The sequence below is a fragment of the Acromyrmex echinatior genome, chromosome 15, assembly GCF_024713525.1.
Source record: "Acromyrmex echinatior isolate Ae372 chromosome 15, ASM2471352v2, whole genome shotgun sequence".
NCBI classification, from domain to species: Eukaryota; Metazoa; Arthropoda; class Insecta; order Hymenoptera; family Formicidae; genus Acromyrmex; species Acromyrmex echinatior.
This window is the reverse complement of record NC_141866.1, coordinates 7,541,217-7,566,811: the sequence shown is the minus strand read 5'-3', so window position 1 is coordinate 7,566,811 and position 25,595 is coordinate 7,541,217. Positions and strand designations below refer to the sequence as shown.

At 37.8% G+C, this 25,595-nt stretch overlaps 2 protein-coding genes across 8 annotated transcripts in view; one reads left to right on the top strand and one right to left on the bottom strand.

The window, feature by feature from the left end:
- The window catches only part of LOC105147015 (sosondowah), a 355,053-nt gene that overhangs the window by 70,346 nt on the left and 259,112 nt on the right, over positions 1-25,595 (bottom strand). The window contains exons 3-7 of one of the 6 annotated variants that reach the window (XM_087413831.1): positions 22,514-22,698; positions 9,210-9,382; positions 8,998-9,059; positions 7,511-7,879; positions 6,440-6,592 (exon numbers count right to left, since the gene is read on the bottom strand). In XM_087413831.1, coding sequence (XP_087269957.1) covers positions 6,440-6,592; positions 7,511-7,879; positions 8,998-9,059; positions 9,210-9,336 — 711 coding nt within the window. In that variant the 5' untranslated portion in view covers positions 9,337-9,382; positions 22,514-22,698. Of the gene's footprint in view, positions 1-6,439; positions 6,593-7,510; positions 7,880-8,997; positions 9,060-9,209; positions 9,461-22,513; positions 22,699-25,595 lie in introns of those variants that run through there. The other 5 variants (XM_087413832.1, XM_087413828.1, XM_087413829.1 and 2 more) reach the window with 5 other exon arrangements.
- Positions 14,120-25,595, top strand: part of LOC105147013 (homeobox protein caupolican) — a 76,048-nt gene continuing 64,572 nt past the window's right edge. Inside the window, exons 1-2 of one of the 2 annotated variants that reach the window (XM_087413827.1) lie at positions 14,120-14,244; positions 20,718-20,908. In XM_087413827.1, coding sequence (XP_087269953.1) covers positions 20,798-20,908 — 111 coding nt within the window. In that variant the 5' untranslated portion in view covers positions 14,120-14,244; positions 20,718-20,797. Of the gene's footprint in view, positions 14,245-20,347; positions 20,909-25,595 lie in introns of those variants that run through there. The other variant, XM_011057715.2, reaches the window with a different exon arrangement.

Below are 25,595 nucleotides of genomic sequence, written 5' to 3'. Positions count from 1 at the left end.
GGACGCGGGCATGTCCGTTTTGGTCCCGTGTCCTACGCACGTAAGGGGGTCAAATGATGTTGCAGCGACGTTCTCAAGCAATTGCTAGAAATAAACTCTGGACATATTGTGTGTTCGCATTAACGAAGCCAATTAAGACTTGTACAATCAATGGGTAGCACGAAAGATTTCTCGCTGCCAAGAGATATTTCTTTTTCTTTTAAAAGTCATCGATAAAAGCAAACTGACAAATGTAACAATGTAGTTTATAGAATATGTAAACTATCAAGTATTAATTTTAAAAATATTCATCGAGTTTCTCAGATTACTATCAAGGTTCTTATTCGTGCAATTCAATCCCATCTGCCACATCGACATGGCTATAGAAAGACATGCCATCTTTTTCTGTGAGGACTTCCGTCCCGGAGATCATTGGAGGATAAGAGGCGTCATCGACGCTGATGGCAACGGACGATGGGTTACGAGAGGGGGCGGACGGGCCGCGGACTTGGGGCATTTCGCCTGAGGTGATTCGGTCGCGAGGTAATTTGTGCTCACAGCGGGGCTGAGCAAACACGCGCGGCGGGGGTGCCTCGAAAAATTAAATAACTCGATGACTGGTCACATTCTCGAACGTGCGCGGCACATATAGCTCTCGGGATCGAATGAACGTGCATACATACATATGTACGTCGACGGTCCCGAGATGTCCGCGAAGAAGGGCGCCTCTCGGCTGAATGACGTGGCCCTCTATTGTCCCTCTTTTCTCTCTCCCTCTTCCTACCTTCCCGCGTCGCAAACGGTGCCTTCGGTCGAGTGTCCCGGGGGAATACTGTGGGCCTTGTGAGCCTAGGACCATCCCAGGACTGTGCCCAGGGAGCGAGCGCCGGCCTCCCGCAGACTTATGAATACAAATAGCCGCTCACTGCGCGACTCAGATCCCTGATAAGGTACGGTCCTGACTTACCGTACCATCGCATAAAGTACAGACTTAGGGCCTTGCAGGGCCTATCCGATGTATAGAACCATTTAATGGCAGATTATCCTCATGACGGAGAAAGATTCAGATCAACCAAAAAGATTTCGCAAGTTACATGCGGATAAATTGAAAAACAAGATGATTTACAGAATTTAATTAAGTAGAACGCACAAAAACAATATTAAATGTGAAACCAATGACCCTTTACAAAATCTACGCGATGTAATGTAAACGACTAAATATAAATCAATCTTCCGAAGAAAATCGACGGGCTTATTGTTCGAGTTATTCATTTTTTGCGATTCTGTGACGAAAAATTATTATAAGGAAAAACAACTAGATAATAATACAAAAATTTCAATCCCACCATCAGACCACCAAGAAGGGCCTCACAACCCGGAAGGGCGGCGTCCCGTTCGCCGCTGTCATGACAGTCACAATCAGTCAGTTTTTCGGTTTAGTCTCCGGACTGACACTACGGGAGACGAGACTCCCGTGGATGAATACCGGAGTCTGCCATTCACTGGGAATGTTGGAGAACGGAGAAGGTAATCAACGAGACTGATTTAATATACGCGTGCATCTCGAGAAGGAAAAAGAAATCTTGTTATCCGCCTCGTGATCTTTTTTCCAAGAGATGTGGCGGTTGATAGATTAGTGTAAGACCAGAAGCCTAAGTTGGTATGGAAACGTGATAGACGATAGGAATTATGAGAAGACAACAAGCGACCCATTGTAAACCATTTCCCTTTACACCCCTTGAGTAGGCATCTGTCCTACCTACCACATGTATTACCACATAAAGGCCCAAAGAATTCTCTCGCGGAAGTGAAGGCGAGGCAATGCGAGGCGTCGCCGCCGCTGAACAAATAAATTTAATGCGCGTGCATAACGACACCAATTTAAATGATAATGCGCGGTGTGTGTGCCTTCAAGATTAACTCGTAATAGGCCGGAATAAATGTCGACGGACCTGTTAGAAGTGTATCTAGTCGCCCGTTACACGGAAACAGTGAGTGCTAACTACTCCTGTAGACAAGCTTGTTTATATTGGTGCGTGTTGTGCAGCACGAAAACTGTAAATCCACACGCACGCATCTGGCGGCAGTGCCAAGAAAATTGGGTCGCCACGAATCATGTCTGCTAGATCTCTCAACGTCGTTATTAACGAGACCGCGGTGAGTTATCATCGGGCAGCATCGCATCGCGCTAGCATTTGCAACCTACAATTATCTGGTCAGTTATTAAATTTTACCAGCGATATTTAATTATCCTTCGACGAGGTGTTGCCGTGCGCATTAAGCGCTATGCCATAATTTACTTGATTATAGAACGTTCGATAACCGATAATCACATTCGACATTGCAAGAGATACGCGCTACCCGAATGTATCTTCTCATAAACAACCATGACAGTTACGCAATTTTCCCATGTTATACATACGCGATAGCGTGATGGAGAAAAAAAGAATTAATGCGGGGGAGAACGATACCATGCGAGTTCATCGACTATATCGATAAATCCCGATGGTAATGAGTAGGCTTATCTCAAAGACACTTATCAACCGGCACTCCTGCCCAAGTAAATTTGCCTAATTAAAGGAACAAGATGTAAACGATTTTATTTCCATCACTGTTCGTGCTATCTGCGTATCTGCCGACCACTTGGAATGAATAAATGGTTTCCTTCGTATCTTCCATTCTTTCTCTCTCTTTCTCTTCTTTCAGAAATCGAGCAACGCATTTAAACCACTACAGCCAGGTGCACCTGTCAAGTGCTCTATGCAGTTAGTTTGATTAATGACAGAAATATTTCTTGAATAAACAACGGGGCGCGCTTAAGCTCGATGAACAGATTGACATTTAGATATATATATACTTAAAAGCAACAACAATTTAGATTTAAAAGATAACTATGCAATTGCACGGTAAAAAGATGGTTCAAAATTAACCTTCGTTGATCTTATGTTAATATTACAAATCTAAATCACTGCGAAGAAAAATCTTCGCTGACGTATTTACTAATGAATATATAGAAGCGATTTTCTTTTTATCTAAGTTTTTTAAATATTATTAATGTAAACTACAAGATCTATGAATTATAAGATCTCCTATTTAACATAAATAAATAAAAAAGGCATATTCTTAGTGCCTAATAATATTTCGTGTAAATTTTCAGTTTCGTCAATTAATTTAATATTACGTAGATATTGCAGTTTCAGTTTAGGACATTTCAAAATAAATAAATAATCAGTGCGTTGTTTGTTTAAACTAGAAATTGCAAAATTAATACAAAATATTATTAGGATATTATCCAAGATTCACTTTGATCTAATATACCCTTCTTCGTTTATTTGTATTAAACTTTTCTCGGTCGATTTTCATTTACTATTATTAATCTTTCATTTATTTTTATTTTCAAATATTTTACTTCAAAAACAAGAATCAGAAATATTAAACAGAAGCTAATTAGAGAGAATAATCAACCTCGATCAGACGAAGAGTCGACGAGGCTTCGGAAGTAAGCTGCACGAAGTAAGTTTGCCTGCGGAGGTGTCTTGTCGAGATTGTCGCAAATAGAATCATGTGCAAGCTGTGCCCTCGCTTCCTCACCTTGCCTCGCCACGCCATTGAACCTCTTTGCATATACATTCTGTAAGATTACTTTGTGCGGTTTACACCCAACCTCTCCCCTTCCTTATCCCCTCAGTTGTCCCTCAGCAGCACGCTGCGCTTCACTTCAGCCCTCTGCTTTCGTTGCCGAGAGGCAAACTACCCTCCAAGTTTCACCCAAGGTCCCTAATGTATGCGGAACTATACAGCAGAAATTCCAAGTTCGGCATGGCCGTGTTAGGCGCCTTTACGATGAGTTTCTACCCTCTCGTTCTCTCTTTGCCGCGCTCACGAGGGTAGGGACGAGGCTCGCTCGACAAGACTCGCCCTCCGCATAAGAGGCGAACACGCGTGATCCTAATTAGAACGCGTCCTCGAGGTGCCGAAGTAAAAGCGAGCTTCTTGTTAGGCGTCCCGACGAAGGCGCCTTCGGCATTCACGCGCGCATATACGGGAGCGTACAAGCAAGGTGCACTCTCGAAGTAAAACAATTCTCTCTCTCTTCTCCCTTAAATTTTGCAAACATTTCTAAATGAATATTATCAAAATCATAATTTTCGTGACAATTGCATGATGTAAGCAGTAAAATTCGCGAGGTCGTTCAATGTTATGATTGACGAAGTTATAAAAACTTATATACTTTTTTTTAAAAAACCGCTAACTGAAGCAATGGCAAGAATTCTCACAGGAAAATATGACAGATAAAGCATCTCGCGTTCGTATTTACATAGAAAAGAAACTTTACCGTTAAAGAAGCATAATGCTTACAAACGATCATATTAGTCGAGTATTACATTGGCGTAATACATTATCGAGTTTTGATGATGAAACATTTTATTGAATACTAAGAATCAAGCATACAAAATGTCAATACATATAAATAAATTAAAATAAAGTAAATATATCTGTAAAATAATTTAAAAAACTCTAATTATAAAAATTGTTATTATTTCAAATTTTCTTCTTCGAACATCTTTGCATTCTTTTATTTCTTCCGTTTTCCTCTATAGGAAAATGTATTTTATAGGGATGAGATAGTGACGAACCTGTCGCGCGTTCAATGACTCGTGAGAAGAAAATATGATGGAAAACTACGTAGAATGTGTTGACGCGGCAATTGACCGGCGGACTGGCGCGGCACGCGACATCGCGCTAGACGAAACGGTCATTAGGGATGCAAAGGGCGGAATCGCGCAGCTACGTTGCATGATAATTACTGTAAAGAAAGGCCGACGAGGCTCTATCCACTGGCTTCCCGAGAGATTACAGGATGTCCGGAGGCAGGAGTCTCCCCGCATGACCCGAAAACCCTTTCCGCGCTTACAAGCAATAAAAATTAACGACCGGTCCGGTCAAATCGTATATGAAAGGCGGACCGCCAGGACCGAACTATGGCGTCTGAGTAATACATAATTATCACGGGCCATTCAATGTATACACGTGGCAATAAACAGATTCCTTTTGTAACGAAACTGTCATATAAAGAGAACGTGTCAAAATCTTTCGGAAGCTGTTAACATTTTATCCAAATTTTCATTCGCAAAAAGAAAATCGATGTTGTAAATCAAAATCTTATAAAATAAATATGTTATATAGGATATGCTTCTTATAACAATTCATTTTTAATATAATAGTAGAAAAAAAATATTAATGTCATCTGACATCTAAAAATATACGGTGAGATTACATTAAATTACTTTAAACAATTAATGATGATTAATAATTGATAATTAATTAGTTTAAAGATTTTTTTTTTTAATCAAAGGAATGAGATTTTCAATTCTTCTTTAAAAGAACTGAACAAATTATGATGCAGCCACGCGCGAGAGACGAGCTGAGAGCACAATCCGGTCATAATCGGTCAAAGGAAGCGTGAAAGAGCCGCTTCTTTCCTCTTTTATAGAACATCTTAACCGGTCGGCACCTTTAATCGTGAGATCCGATAAATATATCAAAATTATGATGGAGGATCGGCCGCGTACAGGACGAGCAGTACATCCTGCTGATGCTCCATCCAACTTTGTTGGTTGCGGCGGAAAGGAGCTTGCTCTCCGCTCTCTTCATGAGATCTCGAGAGATCTCTCCTCCTCCACTTTTAATTTTCAGGCGCGGCTAATTATGATTTACGGCAACATCGGCGCAACATCCTGATCGCTACGCGAGATACCGCCCGCAGGATATTCAAATGCGATGAATATTGCTCGCCGCGATAAACGGCACACGAACGACAAGATAAACGAAGGAGAGAAAGAGAACGCGAGAAAGGAAGAATCGTCGCGAGAGCGCGTATAAAGGATATGGAGAAAGGATTCCTAGTAGCCTACTCGGTATGCAAGATGGGCAGCCTTGTACATACCGCATCCTTCCTCCCACCCTTCGAAGGATGTATAGGCATCCGCGCGCGTGGATCGTTTCGTGCCGAATCGTTCGTCCGTAGTATTTAAAGCCCGAGACGGGATAATTCAATACGGGACCCCGAACCCTTTGTGTCCCTGCATGTGTTTGGAAAACATAAGCTGCCTAGCGATGTTACAACATGATGAGCGTCATGATTCAAGCGCATGATTTCTCGCCAAGAAATCGAGGTGTAACAAACGCCTTCCCAAGAGACGACCCAAAAACACACACTGACTTAGATAGATTTCGATTTTTTTTCCACGTGAACAATTTTCGCGCATGCCCTTTCCCGTAATTATACATTGTTATTAATAAATTAGAATCATTTGTAACAAATAAAACTTTCCAAACACACACATTCTTTCACTTTTCTACAAAATTATTTATTCTCTCTGCTACTCTCGCGATTCTATCATTCGCAGTGCTTTATACACATACATATACAATTGTGAAACAAAAAGGATGTACTCACTTTATCCGTTCGTTTTCTAGCAGGTATAGTCGCATCGTTATGCCGGACATGAAGATCGGTCTCACTGGCCATTCGATTGAAGCGTTGCATTCGTTCACGAACGCTGAGTTGCTCAGCCGAGGAGGAATTTGTTGTAATTATTGCTTCATCTTCCTGTAATTTATTAGATTTGATTCTCGGATTTTACATATTACAAGTGCGAACAATAATAAATGAATCTATCTTGAAGGACAAAATAAAGCCTGTGGTACACGATGCTTGTTTTTCTGGAAACATCTAGATCAAAACATCTAGGTCAGTTTGCGTTTTTATAAATTACTAGAATTGTATCACACAGAACGTCGAAGTTTCTAGTAATTTATCAAAACGCGAGCAATCCAGTAGAAAAATACGCATCGTGTGCCGCAGACTATCTTAAGACCGATATTCATAGTCGGTTCTTATATTTAAGACCATCATAAGTCTCAAGATGTCATAAATCAATCACAGTATTGGCATCCCAAGACATTACTTAAGACAGTCCTAAAATAAAAACTTGACTATATGTATACTGGCTTAGAAGATATAAAAAACATTAAACAGATAATCTTGATAACAGTAAATATACTATTAGTAAAATATCAGAAACTATTTATATAACTTGGAAAAATGTAATAATAATATATAATTACAAAATAAATTTATTTATTTAAAATTTCTAATAGTTTACCAAATAAATAATTATTGTATAAAAATCATGGTTAGCTTTACAGAAATTTAATACAATTCAATATTGAGAGATAGTAATTACTTATTTTAAGTATTGAAAGCACTGTGTAGTCCAGTGCTTTTAATATTCAAATAAATAATTAATTACTGTCTTTCAATAATAAACTGGCCAGCAGAGATTATTGTTCTAATTATAAATTAATAGAAAAAAATAATCGTTTATCACGCCAGCATGATATACATTCCTTTCACATTGCGCGATATATCGTATGAATATGATGATATCGATAATGGCGAGTACGTTTTCAAGGAAACACAAACAAGATATATATATATAGATAAGATAATCAATGAAGAATCTACCTTTATGACGGCTTCCAAGGAGCTGTTCCGGTTTCTATCAACGTTTTCCTTGTTTTCCACCTTGAGTTTGTCTTGACTTTTGCGACGCGGTGGAACAGGTGGTGACGACATTGACGAACTAGGCTCCGATTCGTCATTTTTTTCACGCGTGGATATCGGCGTCGCGCTTTCTTCGAGGCTCACGTGAGAATTACTTGAGGATGGACTGAGAGGTGCCGGGGGTGGAGGCCGGTAAGGTGGAGGCTCGCGTAGAGGAGAAACCGGAGTGGTTAAATTGGAGGTGGCGAGGGGAGATCCCGCTTGCTTAGGGGGTGAAAGGTCCAAAAAGGGTTGCCGATATTTCTTCTTGAGAACTAAGTATTTTTCACCCTGTTAAGGAAGTTCACTTTGAGAATACTCCTAATTAGACAGGAGTGATGCAGATTTCAAACCGTAACTTCGATAACTTAATTTTCTGTCATATTAAATTTTGAAAAAAATAACAAATATTAAAAATTCCCGGAAATTAAATAAAAATCGTATAATTTTCATTATTACACACTTTTCTCGCATACAAATTTCTCTAATATTAATAAAGTATCTTGTATTCTTATAATTAAAAAATAACAATATATTTTTTAAATTTAAACTTTCTTCAGAATCATTTTCTTTTTTGCCAAAATCATACTCTCTCCAGAGTTTAAATTGATCAATCTATTTCATATAAAAAAAATATTTAATATCTATCGTTACTTCGATACGTGACTTTAATTTTAGCACAGATATTACTAAAATAATGCGTACTAAAATTCTAAAAAAAGTATCTTCACAAAGAAAGATATATATATGGCAATTATAATTAAAAATTATAATTAATATATATATTGATAACAAAAACATATTGACAACTATACAAGTTTGTCGATACAACTATTATAGATATATAAATTTATAATAGTATTTTCTTTTTTTTTAAACAAACTATTATATAGTTATAATAACTATAAAATACTTTATTCAATTATATATATTATATATTAACTCTATTTAGAATTCATATAATTATCAACTTTATAACTATTACCACTATCTTTTTTTTAAGTGCAGCATTATATATACAAATATTAATTAATCAATATTTATATATCAATATCATCATATTTAAAGAGTCATATTTATATATTAATATTAAAAGAGTCAACATAAAAACTTTTCTCACAATCTTTTCTCGGATATATTCAACAGCTTTCATTTTGAGGATGTAGATCTCAGTAGCACGTATTCACATAAAGTTTTTTGAATGTTCACTAAGACTAAAAATACATACAGTCGGAAAGATCTTGTGACCAATGTGACGACTCGGGAGAGATTTTTTTCAGCTGATCGCATGCCTTCAGCTGATCGCGAGCGGAACCGGCAACGTCGCGCCAGGCGCGCAACAAGTCGCTCCTGTCAGAACGGACAGGGAGTCGCGGGACAGAGGGAAAGATGATTCGCCGTTAACTTACCTCCTCGTTCTTTATAGTAGCCAAGGTGTTGACGTACTCCTTGAAACGATTCCTCGCCTCGACTGTAACACAAAATCGTACATTACACACCACGTTCGACACCACGGCAGCTTGGTCGTCGACCGTCCACAGTGTTTATATCACATATGTGGACGCGGAATCACATCTCGGGATAACTGCGAGCACGATGCGTCGACGTAAATGCAACCCACCTCGTGTTTCCGGATCCGTCAGAAACCGCTTGAAATGCTTCACCAGGTCGTGATTGCGCGCTGTGCCTCCGTTTTCCAACAAATAGTTGCGAATCTCCTCGAGGGACAACTCACTGGGCGTCGCCATCTTGGATGAACTGACTTCGCCGCGAACGGCGTTCGTGACGCATATGCTGTTGATAATAACGGTCACTGTAATTACCATCGAGAATAAGTGGATGTCGATTGATAAATTTTTTTTATATTGATTCGCTCTTTTATGTATTAATAAAAGCATTCACTGTAAATGCAGAATAAATACGTAATAGTTATAAATGTGATAATTCTGGTTTAACTTATAAATAGTGTAAAGCCAATAATTTTATATAGATGTATACATGTATATATATTGCTAATTAAGTTTTAAATTGATGTAAACATATTTTTAATAAATTAAATTAGACTGTTTAATTTGTAAATAACGTAAATAAATAATGAAAGATCAAATAGGATTAAAATTGAAAAATGTACTTAAATAAATAATAACATTTTTTTGTGATGTTAAAGGAATACGCGAGTCCCTAAGAAGTTTTTTGTTATTAGTTTCAAAAGAACTGAAGAAATTTTAAAATATTCATAAAAAGTAACAACATTTAAAATATGATTATAATGAGAAACAAAATATTATCCATTTAACTAAATTAATTTAGTTATCTTTATTTCTTTCATTATAGAGAATGTATGTATCTAAATCAAATATAATATGTTTAATTTAAATACATACATTCTTCATCGGAAGAAATAAAGATGAATTAAATTTTAGTCAAATGAACAATTGTTTTCTTACTATAATAATATGATTAGTTTATCATGACTAAAACAAAACTATCAAAAATAAGATTGTGAAATACAAAATTATTTCAAATAAAATCATTACACTCTATTTAAAAATTAGAAAAATATCCTAGAGTTATGAGTAAGGACTCAAATGTGCCAATTATTAATTTACATGGATTAATTCACATAGAAATATGATTAAGTACCAAGATTTAATCTCGACTGTATCTCGGCGCTTTTTTTTGTACTTATAAAAACATATTTCACGAATGATGTTTAATAAACGGCTCAGATAATCGCTAAAATCGTCGATAAATATACGAAATGTTATATATATTTAATAGCTTTGAAAGTATCTATCCATGTTAATGCATCCGTTCGCGATATATTATTCACCTGTGTCCGAATAGATGATTCTCAAAAGCCTTTTAACTGCACGTTATTCCGCAGATTTTCAACGTTCGAACGGCGGTCTCTGATTCTCGTCGACTGGATTTAATACCGTATTTTAAACACGCTGGCACATATTAATGGAGGCGTCGCAATGTCGGAGTGCATTTAACGCTTTCCCGCCGTAAGCTCTTTACGATCGGATAGGATCAAAACGCACGACACGCGCGCTTCATGCGAAACCTTTTTAACAGACATTCAGGCGAAATCGTAATCTGTCCCTGCCAACGTCGGCGCAGGGCACCGTCCGGAACACGCGCCTCTATATTTATTCAACGACCAATTAGTAACCGACGCGATAAATTCTACCTTAATTTATGATCGACCATAATTTTCCATGTACTTTTAAAACTGCCTCACATGAGAGAGTAGAAGGGACGTATACATATTCCATCACACGTTCGCGTCTCACGCCTTTTCATTTAGATGTATACGATTGTAGATGTAATGAGAGAAAAGAAGAAAAAATAATTGCCAAAATATTTAATCTTAATTTGTATATCGCAACTTGATAAATTTTAATATATACGTTGCATTACGCAAATACGTAGACATTATTCCGTTATATTATGCGCATATATTTATGGTATGTGTGTGCGATGTGGCTGGTATAAAATTAAAGAATATGTATTCACTTCCGGTCCCTCCCCCCCTTCCCCCCGTCAAAGGGGTTAAAAACTATTACAGCGTACCTTGTGTATACCACTGAGCTCTCGTTAGCTGTACAATCACGCGCCTGTAATAGCAGCGACTCTTATTAACAGTGTCTCGTGATTAAGAAAACGACCTTACTAATCACCCTTGATGTGTAGAAATACACGTAAACCGAGAGAGGAGGGCAAGAGTGCCAGAAGGGCGGATATATTATATGCGTGCGGCACGCAGAGGTCTGCACGCGTATGTATCCGTGAAACGGAAGTGAGGCGGTACCTTTGTAATTAAACCTCCTTTATCGGCGATATTCTAATGAAATGACGAGTAATGATCGAGCGCAGTCCGCAACAGTCGCACGAACATCCTTCTTTTCAGCATAAACATCCTTGTTTTCACTTACAAATATCTCGCTCAAATTCATGTTCAAAAAATTAAATTTCTAATTATATCATATGTTATAAGATTTCATAATTACATAGGAATTAATAGTTTTTATATCGTTACAAAATGTTCTCTTATGAAACAAAGAATATAATTACACAGAATTTTGCTAAATCTATGTAAAAATTTAATTAAATTCAGATCTAGTTAAATTTTTATATAGATATTAGTAATCTGAAAATGATTGTATCAGAAAATAATTGTATTTTCAATATTGATCTGAAAATAATTTTGTTTGGACTATCAAAATAATTACAGAACGCTTGAACGTTATGGAACGTTATGACAATACTGCTAAAAATTGTAACATTCCACATAGAAAGAACGGTTTTATTGAAGTATCTAAAATTTAACTAGACACAAATCTGAAAATAATTTTGTTAGAACTATTGAAATAATTGTAACCACTTAATCTAGTTACTAGAATGTTAAAAAAACTTTTTGCAGTGTTGTCATCAACATTTAAGCGTTTTATATAATTATTATGATGGACCAACAAAGTTATTTTCAGATCTAAATTTCTAGATACTTTAACTAAATTGCTTCTTGCACGGCAACCAATTTGAGTGTCCTATGTAATTATATTAATGATCCATACAAAATTATTTTCAAATCTATATCTATCTCAATTTTTCAATGTTTCCACTCATCCTTTCCATAAAGAAAATATCGAGGAAACGTAATGTACGGATATTTAATAGCGTTTTTTATTGACAGAACTAGTGCACACTCATTAAAGTTGTTGTACACTATTCTAATCTAAATGTAAAAGAGAGATATCTCAATTTATAAAATGCATAATTGATAAATGTATTTTATCAAATAGCAATAAATGTATTGAATATTTTACGGTTTAATTCATGTTTCTATATTTTTATTAAACGTATATTTTCTCTCTAAATCAGAATCAATGAATAATCACTGATATCAGTGCCAAGTAATGCCACTAGTAATCAGTGAATGAAATATGAAAACCCTAATCTAGTTGATCTTTATTATATGATCTAACTAATCTTGTTTTAGTGCATAAATTTAATGAATATAGTATTGGAAATTTAACATGCAAATATCAAATTCACACAAGAATCATACAAGCATTAAAATCCAGCTTAAGATCGTTTAAGGCTTTGATTCCTGTAATTTGTGTTATCATATAATATATTATATCAATATTTTAATTATATAATGCTCAAACATCTTTCCTTTTTTAGTTAAACTTCACTAATTATCACTGATGGTAATGCCAAGTATGCTGAGTAATTAGTGACTATATCCATTGATTCAGATTTAGAGTTATATCGATTTGTGTATAACGGCTTTAAAGTTCATTAAATGCGTACTAGTTCTGACAATGAAAAACGCTATAAAGGCGCGTCTTATTATCGTAGGTTTAATAAAATCACAAAGAGGCGGCACGATATCTCTACGCACGTGCGTAACCTTTCATCGCGAACTACGTGTACTTAAACCTTGGCCTTGTCGGCAACGCGGTAGCTCGCACACGAGCATCATTCCACACAATTTTACAAACTCGGTGGGATTGATGCACGAGATTGGAGTAGAATAGATATTCTCGCGAAATGTATACTGTCGGGGTCGAGAGCCTCGGGGGAAAGGAGAGAGCAAGATGATCGCGACAGGAGAGGAACGAGCGGACGGCAACGAGGACAAAGGATCGCGTCGACGCCCCGCCGGTTCCGAAGTGCATCTACGATATCATCTACCCGTGTTCTCTTCACGTTATGCTTATGCTCGTGCATACGTAAGAGTCAGCCGCATTGTCACTGCGTTTTATCCGCACGTCTGACGCGCAAACTGCGCGAGCCGGAGGTCACTCTGTATGATCTACCGTTCCAGGATTCCAAGGAGGAGCTGCGACAATCACTTGCTGGCTACCGCGTTGATTTTCTGCCCGTCGTCGTTGCCGCCATATTCACGTTCATGCAAAAAGTAACGGGAACAGCAAACATATTCGTAAAGCCGGAGATCAGAATTGGGGCCCTATTCTTGAAAAGTATCACATATGAAAAATTAGAGAAATACTATAGTATGCGTTACATATACTATAGCATTTCTCTAGTTTTTCGTATACGATACTTTTCAAGAATAGGAGCCTTGATAGAAATTTGATGAAGTACAGATTTCGATGCCTTTCCGGACGTACGAAAATAATATTTACGTACCGTTCGCGTGGGACACAATTCTAGTGATTGATATGTCAGGTATGTGCTCGTATCCACGTTTTGCAGCGAAAAGTTCAACTTGTCAAAATTTTAATCTGTTACGATTCCCAGTTAAATTTCAATTGAAACAGAGACGCTCTCGCTCGCGTATATCCCGCGAAAAACATGCAGATCGCGTTGTAGGCACGTTGCCACCTTTCTAGTTTCGAAAAAGATTGGTAGTATTGCTGGAAGAAGGAAGAATTTTCGATAAGTCGATAAATCGCTCTGAATTTTGCTCTGAAAGTCGCCAAAGGTGGCAACATTGTAACGTTTAAACAAGCACTCGCATTTCGCGTATTGCTTGGTGTGCGTCGCGTGAGGATAGTGGAGATAGAATGTGTTTGTTTTTATTTTTTCTACGCATCACCGCGAGCCACTTTGTTCTTCATAAGTGTAAACAGGATTCCTTCCAAGCGAAAAATTGTATCTTGCTTTCAAGAACTCGATTCGTAAGTACCGACAAGATATTTCGAACGTCAAAACTACGCAATCTGATTACGCTATATGTGGTACAGTATCAGAAATTATATAGAAATAATTTAATTAATGCGTTAAAAGTATATTTCTGAATCACCTCCGAAGATGACATCAAAATCTGTAACACAGTTACTAACATTGGATCTAAGAGACATACTTATTATAATTTAACTAAAAGGTACCAATTAATTTCATAAAAAATAATATAACTTGTATAAAAAATATTTAAATACTAAGTTTATTTTAATAATAATAATAATTCAAAGGACTCCGCACTTATGGAGAAACTGTTTTTATTAATTGGCTAAATTTTATATATATATTGTTGCTTTTATGATATTGATCAAAAGTCTCAATTTTTTTCTCCAGAAATTATTAATTGAAATTGGCTATTTTAGAGAAATTATGTTTTTCCTATATAAAATCACTAATTTTATGTACTAATTTTTTTGTACTTTTTTAGATCCTTTCTGCAATCTTCCAGTCTTTTTAACAAACCAAATCTACAAGATTATATCCTAGTCCGAAAGAGATAGACTAATAATTTTTCAATGATTCCTATTATTATATCCAGGTCATTAACTAGCAACTATAAAAGTTAAACTTTATTGAGCATGCTCATTGAAAAGTTGTTCTTTTAATCAATATCATAAAAGCAGTCACATATAAAAATTTAGCCAATTTGACAGAAACTGGTTTCTTTAAAAAGCATGCAGAATCCTTTGCAGATGTAACATTAGAGAATATGGAAAGAATATAGAGATAGATCGATGCAAATAGATCAAATGGGCAATGCAAATTTCATGTTTTCTGTGATTAATGAAGAACTCTTAAAATTGCATCACAAAGGAATCGTTTTATTCACAATGAGTAACGTTAGCGAAGAAACAGTAAATTCATGCTGTACTCATAAACAACGGAGACATATAGCGTATTCTCTCTATCTCCTTTTGCCATATAAAGCGATGATAGGTCGCGGGGGCAATATATACAACGTATATATTCGTCCGTAATTGGAGCACGTCGCTCGGCGAATCGACCGTGATATAAAACGAAGAATCGTATAAAGACCGTACTTTGGTTGGTTTTTGCGTGCGGTTTTTAGCCGTCGTACCTCCGGTGGTCTCGTTAGACTGGACGATGGGAGGTCCGGAAGATATCCGCCGCCACGGTTGTATATGCGTTCGCATTTACTCCACGTAACAGATCGCCTCGCGGAATCCCTAGATCGATCTTTTGTGAGACATCGGCTGGTCAAAATCTCGCTACAAATGCTTTGAAGCATTTGATGGACCAATTAGAAGAAAGAATTTTACAACTGATTTTACAAATTAAAAAACGTTTCAAAGTGTTTGCAGCATCGCGTTGACCATACTCATAGTCTCACTATAAAGATATCAGAAAATAAATATCCAATATGAACTTTATTTAGATCATCAGATACTGACAATTTCTTCATATGTATATTATTTTATATACTCTCTAAATCTGAATCAGCGGATAATCACTGGTATCAGTGTAAAATATGCCATTTAATCAGTGAATGAAATGTGAGATCCCTAACCTCGCTGATCTTTATTATGTGATCTAATTAACCTTGTTTTAGTGCATAAATTCAATGAATATGGTATTGAAAGATTGAAAATAAACATCAGTATTTTAATTATAATGTAAACATTCTTAATGTTCAAATCATTCTTCCTTTTTTAGTTGAACTTCATTGATCAGTGCCAAGTATGCCACTGGGTAATTAGTGACTATCCACTGATTTAGAAAGCAAAATTTATTAAAACCGTTACTATAATTTCTTAGATATTCGTATATGATATAATTAAATTACAAACTGCTACCTTTTGATTCATTATATATATATATATATATATATATATATATATATATATATATATATTTATGTTATATATATTTACATATTTTATATTATACATTATTCATTTTGCTTCCTTACTTCAAAAGTGACAACTCAAAAATTAAGTTTCTCAGAAAAAAAAGGGAAAAATTTCTTTTTTTAACTTCACAGGAAATTGTTTAATTATAAATAATATTGGTAAAAAGACTATATTCTTAATAACACATAATTAATTGGCATTTTTATTATTTTCGTTTTATAATCTTTAAAAATTATTTTTTTTTAAGTTACTTATGTCGATTTTGACGATTTTTTAAATCACCTTTTTACAGTTGTGACGATTTGTTATATAAAGTTAATTAGTTTACTTGTGTTGATTGATAAGATAACATTTATTTAATTCTTCCACGGTAATAACTTGAAAATTACGTTTTATAAGTTGTGTCATTTTCGAAATAAGGGAACGATTTATCACAATAAATATATTTCCGAGAATATTTTCTATTTCGATGCGTGATGTATATATGAGATATCGCTAAGTGGATACTTAAAAACATAATTAATTATGTCAAACGAGAAGCTTGGCAGATGGGACCCAGCTGAAAACGCAAATAATATCAGGAATGTAAAACATTTTGTTGGGAAAAATTATAGCTCCTAATGAATCGAAGGGATCTAAAAAAAACGTGAGGTCTCGGTGATGAAGGAAGCGAGTGCGGAAGTTATCGTACCACAAGATCTAGCCTACCGTTTAGTCAGCCGAGTATTAGAAGTTGTCACAGGTGCTCACCCGTATACCACGCTTCACGTACGTTCGTACGTTCGTACGCACGCATGCACGCACGCACGCACGCACGCACGCACGCTAAGAAAACGGGCGAAGATTCTCTCAAGGGGAGCCGCGTGTGTATATTTGGGTTTCCCACAGTTTTGCACACAATTTTTGCCATCCCGCCTCGCGCCGGAATTTGCCGACGGGCAGACGGAAGCCATCGCGAACTTCAAAGATTCATGATCAGGATGCTTCGAGTGGTATAGGCAATATTATCACGGTGCCTACCTAGTCGAGGTCGACGTGTCCTCGGCGGCCGGCGTCCTCGGCAGCGCGTGCACACAAAGTCGAGGACTCGGCCAACACTCCAACGGCAGCGCGTTTATCATTGAAGACCGGCGGTTCGAACAAAGTGCACCTCGCCGATGCGGCTAATGGCAATCTTGTTTTATGCCGGGCGGCTTGTCGCGCGACAAAAATCGTTTGCACGTAAGCCAGATTACTTATTACCCAAAGACGTGTGTCAACCTTGCAGTCCGAGGCAGCTGATTCCCTCGTAAAATAATCTGATAGCTGATTCACTTGGATGCATATTAAAATCGTTGTACCTTGAACTAATTCGAGCTACAAGTGAAATGTAATTTTGAATTATAATTTTTATTAGCACAAATAAGTGAAGAATATATATTTGACCAAAGTAGATTTTGGTGTCTAATATTTTTGCATAAATTTTTGTAATATCCAGTTCAAATTTATTAGGCATCAAGATCTGCTTAATTTGATTAAATATAGCTTTCATTTATTTGTGAAATACTTATTTAAAACATTTCTCGTTCGATTTTTAACATTTTTATCATATAGCGATAAAGCGTATTGAGGATTTTACGGTTTAATTCGGTTTTAATCCATTTCAATATTTATGTTAAATACACATTTTTATATCAATTTGTGCACAATAGCTTTCATCTGCATCAGTGCACATTAATGTATCCAACTGAATTCGCTATTAATTTTACATAAAAACCGTGATAATTTTCGCGATTTTTTGCTACTATTGATCGTTTTAAAAAATCTCTTCACGTATGAGCACATGAGTGTATCTGCTCATACGTATCTCTGGTCATACGTATCTCTGGTCATTAGAATTAATTTTCAACACGATTCCACGATGACATTTATTGACTGACGTTTATTGAAAACAAATTTCGACGGTACGACGATGTTATTTTAAGTAAAGTTTCGTTCCGCAGTAATCCGGTGATACATCCAATAATTGCTGCGCAGCGATTGTTTAAGATTCAATCACCAAGTAAAGTATCGATACAAGAGCATTCGAACCAGATTGCTAAATTACAAACGTTTATATATGACTCCATCAATCATCGGTCCCGACGCGGGTGACCTGTGAGTTGTATGGAACTGCGCCACGCAATGATAACGACTGACAAGTGTCGAGTATTAGTAACGTTTTAAGCGTGCGTCAGTCAGTATTGAAGTAACGAGAGAATTAAAATGCGAGAAGTAAAAAAAAAAAGAAAAAAGAGTAGTTGAACAATCGTCGAGGTAAATCGATGGAAAAGGCTCGAATGCAAGGGAGGGATTCAAAGTACCATTGAACGAATCGTGTCGCTGTCAGTAACGACGCATTAACGCGTTCATATCGCATTTCTACCCTTCGTTCGTTCGATTACATCGCACTCACATCCTGTACGTATATTCGTTCATCCTCCCCGTAATTCCCCGATACACTTTTTCTCCGTTACTCGCGTTGCTGAGACACCCCTGTAAACTCATGTAAAATATTCGCGATCGGGGCAGATACGAGGGAGCAACGTACTGGTCACAATATACTTCGTGGAGGGATATACTTTTTTTATTGGTGCGACATTTCCTTCTCCTTATCGCACGCGGGGTGCCTAAATTTCACTGAGCTCCGCAAATTGCTCCAATTAGTATATCAACATTACAAAATGACGAATCAAAAGTTTCTTCAACAATGTCTATACACAGAAAGTAATAATTTTGTTATCAAAATAATTATAGGACACTTAAGTTAGAATGTCAAAATTGCAACTTTGCTCATGTTGTGCATTTTCCACATATTTCTTTTGATGATCCAATAAAATTATTTTCAGATGTGTCTGTCTAAATTTTTGAATATTTTGGCAAAATCGTTCTCTCTATATAATTGTGAAGTAAATAGATTATATATAAAATACAATATGAATAAGAAATTATTTATTTTACTTGTTTTATTAATGAGAGATGATTTGAATCAACATTTATTTTCAATACACATTCTATCCTTGTTGGAATAGTCACATAATGCTTGAATAAATAATTATCAACAGAAATGTTGTACTATTCTTTTAATAAGATATCTTTCAATTGCTTATATAAATGATATTGGAATAGGAAATTTTCTTCTCTACTTTTCAAAATTGCCCTGTTTTTCGAAACTTCAACATTTTTCCTGGTAAACGTAACCACCTGATTTAAATATCATTTGTAGTTTTAAAGAGCAGAATGAGAAATAGATTTCCCTTCTAATATCTTTTGAGTAATTAGATGTTCTGCTAGAAGAATGGTATAATATTGCACTGTAGCATTTGCTATATTATTTAAACATGTATGATTCTATTCCAATAAGGATAGAATCTACATTAAAGATAAATAGTAGGTTAATTCCTAGTTACAATTAAATAAAACAAGTAGATAACATATTTTTCAGGTGTTTATATTATATTTTATCTATACTCCCTGTAAATCATATACATTCTCGTATCAAGGGACGCTATCAAAGAAGATAAGCTTTGCTGCGATTCCAATATCCTCCTCAATCTCACCACTTCGGCATCTCGTCGAATTCCCGCGGTCAGCTCGGCGAGCACGAGCTCGGAGGAAGGAACGCGGGGTTAAGCGGGTCGGGATATAAGTGAAATCGCAATAATTACCGGCGGCACGGATCACAAATCCCGCAGTACGGTAGTTGGTAGGCGGGATGGTCTACCAACAGACGCATACAGGTATTATACGCAAGCTCTTTGTCGGGGGGAGGGGGGGACCTCGGAGGAGGGGTACGGTTTATATTGGCGCCACCTCCTGCACGGTTAAGCGAGCGACTAGGGCAGACTTACGCCTTACACCTCTCTCTCTTCTCCTCATTCTCTCTTTCTCTCTCTCTCTCTCTCTCTTTCTCCCTCACACCCCACCCGCTGTCGTTCTCACCCTCTCATTCACTCGCGTTCTCTCTCTCTCTCTCTCTCTCTCTCTCTCTCTCTCTCTCTCTCTCTCTCTCTCTCTCTCTCTCTCTCCTGCTCCCTCTATTCTCCTCTCCCCCCTCTCTCTCATCGGCGACGACCCTCTCTCGTCTCTCTCGCCGCGCGCGCTCTGATGCTGCACAACTCCCGCTCGCTGGCTAACCCAACCTAACCCGCGGGCGAACTTCATTCCACGCCGACTGACCACCACCGACGGCCGTCGTCGTGTCCTCGACGCCGCCGTCGTCGTCGCCGCCGCCTCGTTGTCGTTCGTCAGAGAACGCAGTCACGCGACACGTCAATTCCGTCGTCGACGAATCGGTGTGCTACGTAGTACTGACATACGTGGATTTCTTCTTCTTTTTCTTCTTCTTGGCGGTGGTGCACCGGCCACCTGGTGTGTCACGCCGATATTGTTGTGACTGGAATACGTGACTGGAATTTTTTTGAAAGTGACTGTGCCTAATAGTATCTCTCTCTCTCAATTATATACTTCGCACGTACACGATTGTGTATCAGAGAAATTAAGAAGACGTGTCATAAAAGCAGGAGGACAGGAAGTTCGGCTCACCCCGTTCTCCACGGGGGAGGATCCATCCAGAAGGCGAAGGGAGGAAGACTCGACCATGGACATGTCCGAAGACTGTTGGGATCACGTGGGACTACTCCAAGAGGTCTCCGCCGCGGAACCACCCCCGCCACCACCTGCCTCCGACTTCTTAATACATCATCAAGAGGTAAGAGCTCTCTTCTTTCATCTTATGTAATAAATTGCGCTTTAACGTGCTCTGCAACGTATAAAATTCGAATTTAAAAGATTCAAATCCGTCGAATGAATTGGCAAGCAAGAACAAAAAGCGCGGGAAGAGCAAAGCATACAGCAAATACAAAGTATAATATCACGTATCAGATACGAGATAGCTGCGTTATTAGAAAAAATCATCAGATAATTCTTCAATCATCGCGAACAAAATCGGAATAGAATTATTTGCAAATCAATCTGTTTTTTCGTTACCGCGTGTGAGAAAGTGTTTGTTTTAAATCTTTCATATAATCTTTATAAAACGGGAAAGCCACTATATAGTAGCACTGAAACGGTGTCGTATTTTGAAATAAAGATATACAACCAAATAATGAATTATAAATTATTTAAAAAAATTTTACGAGTACAACTTTCTCTCTTAAATAAGTCTTATTCCCAAGAAAAAGCTCTACAAGTAGTTTTAAAAATAGACCTCCATCCTATCCTAGCAATACGATTCGTAATATGAGGAACTTACGTCGAGTTAAAGCGAAGAAAAACTAGGCTAAGTTAGCGAATTGTTCCGTGAGTAGGCTACATGTACAATCGTACTCTTTTACTTAAACACACTTCGACAATTTCAGTATTTGTAAGCAGAGGTCTATCATTTTACGCGTCTATCATTATACGTAGACTTGTCTTATTGGCGTGAACACCCTGAAGAACCTATTTATCTAGTACGCCCGGAGGGCTATGCATATTTGCTCATCAGACAGCTCTTTTTAATAAAACGCACAGCTATATACATCGGGGGGGGGGGGGGATTCCGGTGTGGAAACCATTATTATAATGATATGGCGGGACGCGCTGATTTCATTCCGTGAAAACGATTGCGGCACGTACGTCACACGAGGATCAAGGAACGTATATTTAATTACGCCGCTCTTGGCTATCGTCCCCGTAGCTTCCGTAACTTCTTCGGCACGCTAATTATAATACATCACTATTATCGAGCGCCATTTTGATTTACTTCAATGAAGGATCTTTATCCTTCAATCTTCCGACGACCACCATGGCAATCCTGCTGCGATCGTATGGTTTAATGATTTAATGACGCGGACACTTTGCTATAAACTCATATTTCTTCCGTCAATGTTTTACCTTTCAAAAGAAAATAAAAGATAATATATATAATATTCAAGGACGAAGTTTTAGAGTTGAGTAGTTTACGATTTATGAAGGATCTCTTTGTATAATGACGCGTTTAGCATTTCTTTATCTCGTTAAATAAATGGAAGAGATATACGCTTAAAAATCGCAAATTGTATTCCGGACACCCCATATATAGGATCGCAATTAAGAGACCGAATTGAAGCTCTCACGAGAAGCCGAAGCGATCAAACCGCGAGCTCGGCAACATTCCAGTAGGCTGCATCGAAGTAGAAGGCACCTGGATAGTCGTGGCAATTTCTCTGTTTGTTTAAGCCTACAGCAAATTAGTAATAATCACGTGGACCACCTGTCATCAATTGATTCGGTACTAGAGAAGCAAGGGAGAAGGGGGGGGGGTGAGATTTATATGTTATTATATATATGTTACCTATGCGGAGGGACGAGACAGGAAAAGAATCATCCTTAAAACGATCGACGAACCGAAGGACCCCGGCTCATTCCGTTTCAATTTCGTCGAGCCCCCTTCCAAACGAGCTCTTTCCCTGTCTTTTTCTCTCTCCCTCTCTTTCTCGGCGGGACAGCATGAATCCACGGGGCGTTGGTTACGGTGCCCTGTAATCATATCCGAAATTATAGGCATTTAGTTGGGCATGAATGAGCGGATAGGAAAGTTTAAGAAGAAGATATCGGTGGCATCGGCGCGTCAGAGGCGCGTGCAGGGCCTCGGCCTCCGCTTCCTTTATGCCCCTCCCGTGTTCCTATCATTTGTTCGTCGCCGGTTTCTAGAGGCACCTGCACCTTCGCCGCCCCGATCAGAACTCGGATTCACCTCCGATACAGGATGCCCTTCCTGGCATCCTTCCTTCCGCCGCGCAGTCATGTTATACATGTGCACGCGTGAATCCCGAGACACAACGATCGACTGTAATCCGTCATGCACGATGACAATAACTGTCGTATATATCGCACGTTGTGCCATCATTAGTAATATCAGAGCATCATAATAATCTTAATAAATCATAGTAAAATCAGAGCTTTCTCAGAAGAACTAGTCCAAAAATGTAATGTATGTCTCTTTGAAATTTTTTATTTGAAAGAGATATCGAAATATATAAATAATTATACAAATCATAGTAAAATCAGAATATCTTAAAAAATCTTACCGCTCCAGGAATGTAATCTCTTCGAATTTTTTATTTAAAAAAGAAATGTTAATTAATGTTATTTACTGATTATTAAATCACCATTGATAATTTTGTTGCACTCCAATTACTACGCTTGACTCTCATTACCAGTGTACTTCTCCTTATTTATTAATTAATGTTATCTAAAATTTTTGAATAAAATTTCGACTGTTATCTTATTTTATAAGTTGATAACAAACGTTGACAACATACTACGTATTTCCTTAAGTTAGATTTAAAAACCGACTACGTGTCATTCTGTTATGATAGCACTAACACTCAATAACAAAGATAGTGATGAGAAATCAAAGATTGCAGTTCAATTAAATATTATTGAATACTGTGCAACGTATAATAGATGCTTCCTCGAAGAAATATTTAGATGATTCATGAATAGAATGTTATGGAAACGAGATGCATCGTGCTAATTTCATAATTAAGAGCACCGTCTATCTGCCAATGCTTCTGATTGTGTCACAATGACACGATCGCACAATCGGCGACATGTGGCTGGTACCTTGTTAAAACGAGATATGAAGACACGATGGACGTCTTTGCGCGAAAAGGATTAAAGTAAGCGATCGGTCCAATTAAAATACGGCGGGAGACCATCCCTTGCATCGTGTCCAACACGTGACAAATGCGCGGCATGTCCCAGCTGCAGCATTGAAAAATGTCGGCGCACCAAAATATAGACTGCTAATCGAATCGCACCTGCGTCGCAAAAGCTTCAAGGTTTCGTTCTTGAAAGCTGGTTTTGCGGGGCGGATGCTTAAGCATCGTTCGACTCACGTATAAGTTTCCCACGACGGGCGGGAGGGCGGGCCCAGCTTGGGGCCCGTGTGAGAATATTTGGTCTTATTACTCGCGTACAGGAAACAGACGATCGACCATCGATTTTCGTATTCCTCCGACGTATACACTCACTGCTACTTGTCTTCCTCTCTCAATTCTTTCTATTTTTTTCCACGAGTTTTATATATGATATAATCATAGATCGTAGCTTAAATCCGAATCCCCGTAGCACACGACATTCCATCGTGTTCGATGGCCCTCGAAACCTCGAGGAGTTCCCGTTCACACCGAAAATCGTGAATTCCGAGGTGAAGTGAACCCCGAGCGGACTCCCGAAGACGCGAGCACGTACGCGCTTCGTGAGAGAACTCGGCCGATTCGTCGCAGATAACGGCGTCGCGCGTCCCGCTTCCGAATTACCCCGTTCTACCGGGTATTCTATGGTAGTCGCGAAGAAAAACGTAGACCAGGACGAGAGAATCAAAGCGACAGAGCATGTGGCTTGCCCGGCACGTTCGTGTCGGACGAGCGAAGCGTCGATACGAGGCGCGGTAGAACGCAGGCATGAACGATTTGCGAAGCATCGTATCCGAGAGGCTTTGAAGGAATTTCAATTCGTGTGGCGAAGAGTTAGACGGCATAAGTCTTTCTCCCGTTCTCCCTCTCCTTCGTGTAATTGATGTAAGTCGCGTGTTACGACTAAATTCCAACGCCTGAATGCGCTCGATGCATGGCGACGATTGTTCGGACACCATTTTTATGTTCCTGACTACTCGTGTAACTGCTTGCAGACTGCCAATCACGATCGTGGGAAATAATATTTGGCGACTGTTATGCGGCGTTAAAAACTATTTTGCATATAATGATGAGATAATTGTAACGTTGTGCTTATACTACCTTGTTTTCTTAGGCCGTCTGTTAATTTCGTATTAATGAATATTACTCGCGCGCTCATTAATTATATTCTATTATATTCCGCAAACGCACGCTCTGTATATATATATATATATATATATATATATATATATATATATATATATATATATATACACTATATGTATGATTATATATATGACTATATCGTTAATTTTATTCTAACCACGCGGTAATTTTCCCAACTACAGTATACGTTATTAAAATCTAACATTATTATGGAAAATATAAACACTTGTTTATTAATTATAACATCATTATAGAATGCCAAGAAAACAATGTTTTTTTCTTGATGTTTTTCAAAATCAGCTAATTTACAATTTTATATTCACTTCAAGAAAGTCGATAACTTTTTATCATGTCTATTTATGATTTAATATCCCACACTAGGAAGGAAAAGACCTTTATACTGTTCTAAGGGGGAAGAAACGTGTCATCCGACTGAACGCTTAGCCCTTTTGAGAACCCAGTTCGATGACATCGCCTTTTCCGAGGCGACTCGTTGCAAGGTTCACATGGACATGCATTCCGTACTTTTGTCGCACTTTGCCGCGCGCGGGATACGCACTTGTTGTGTAAGCACTTGTCGCCACCCTT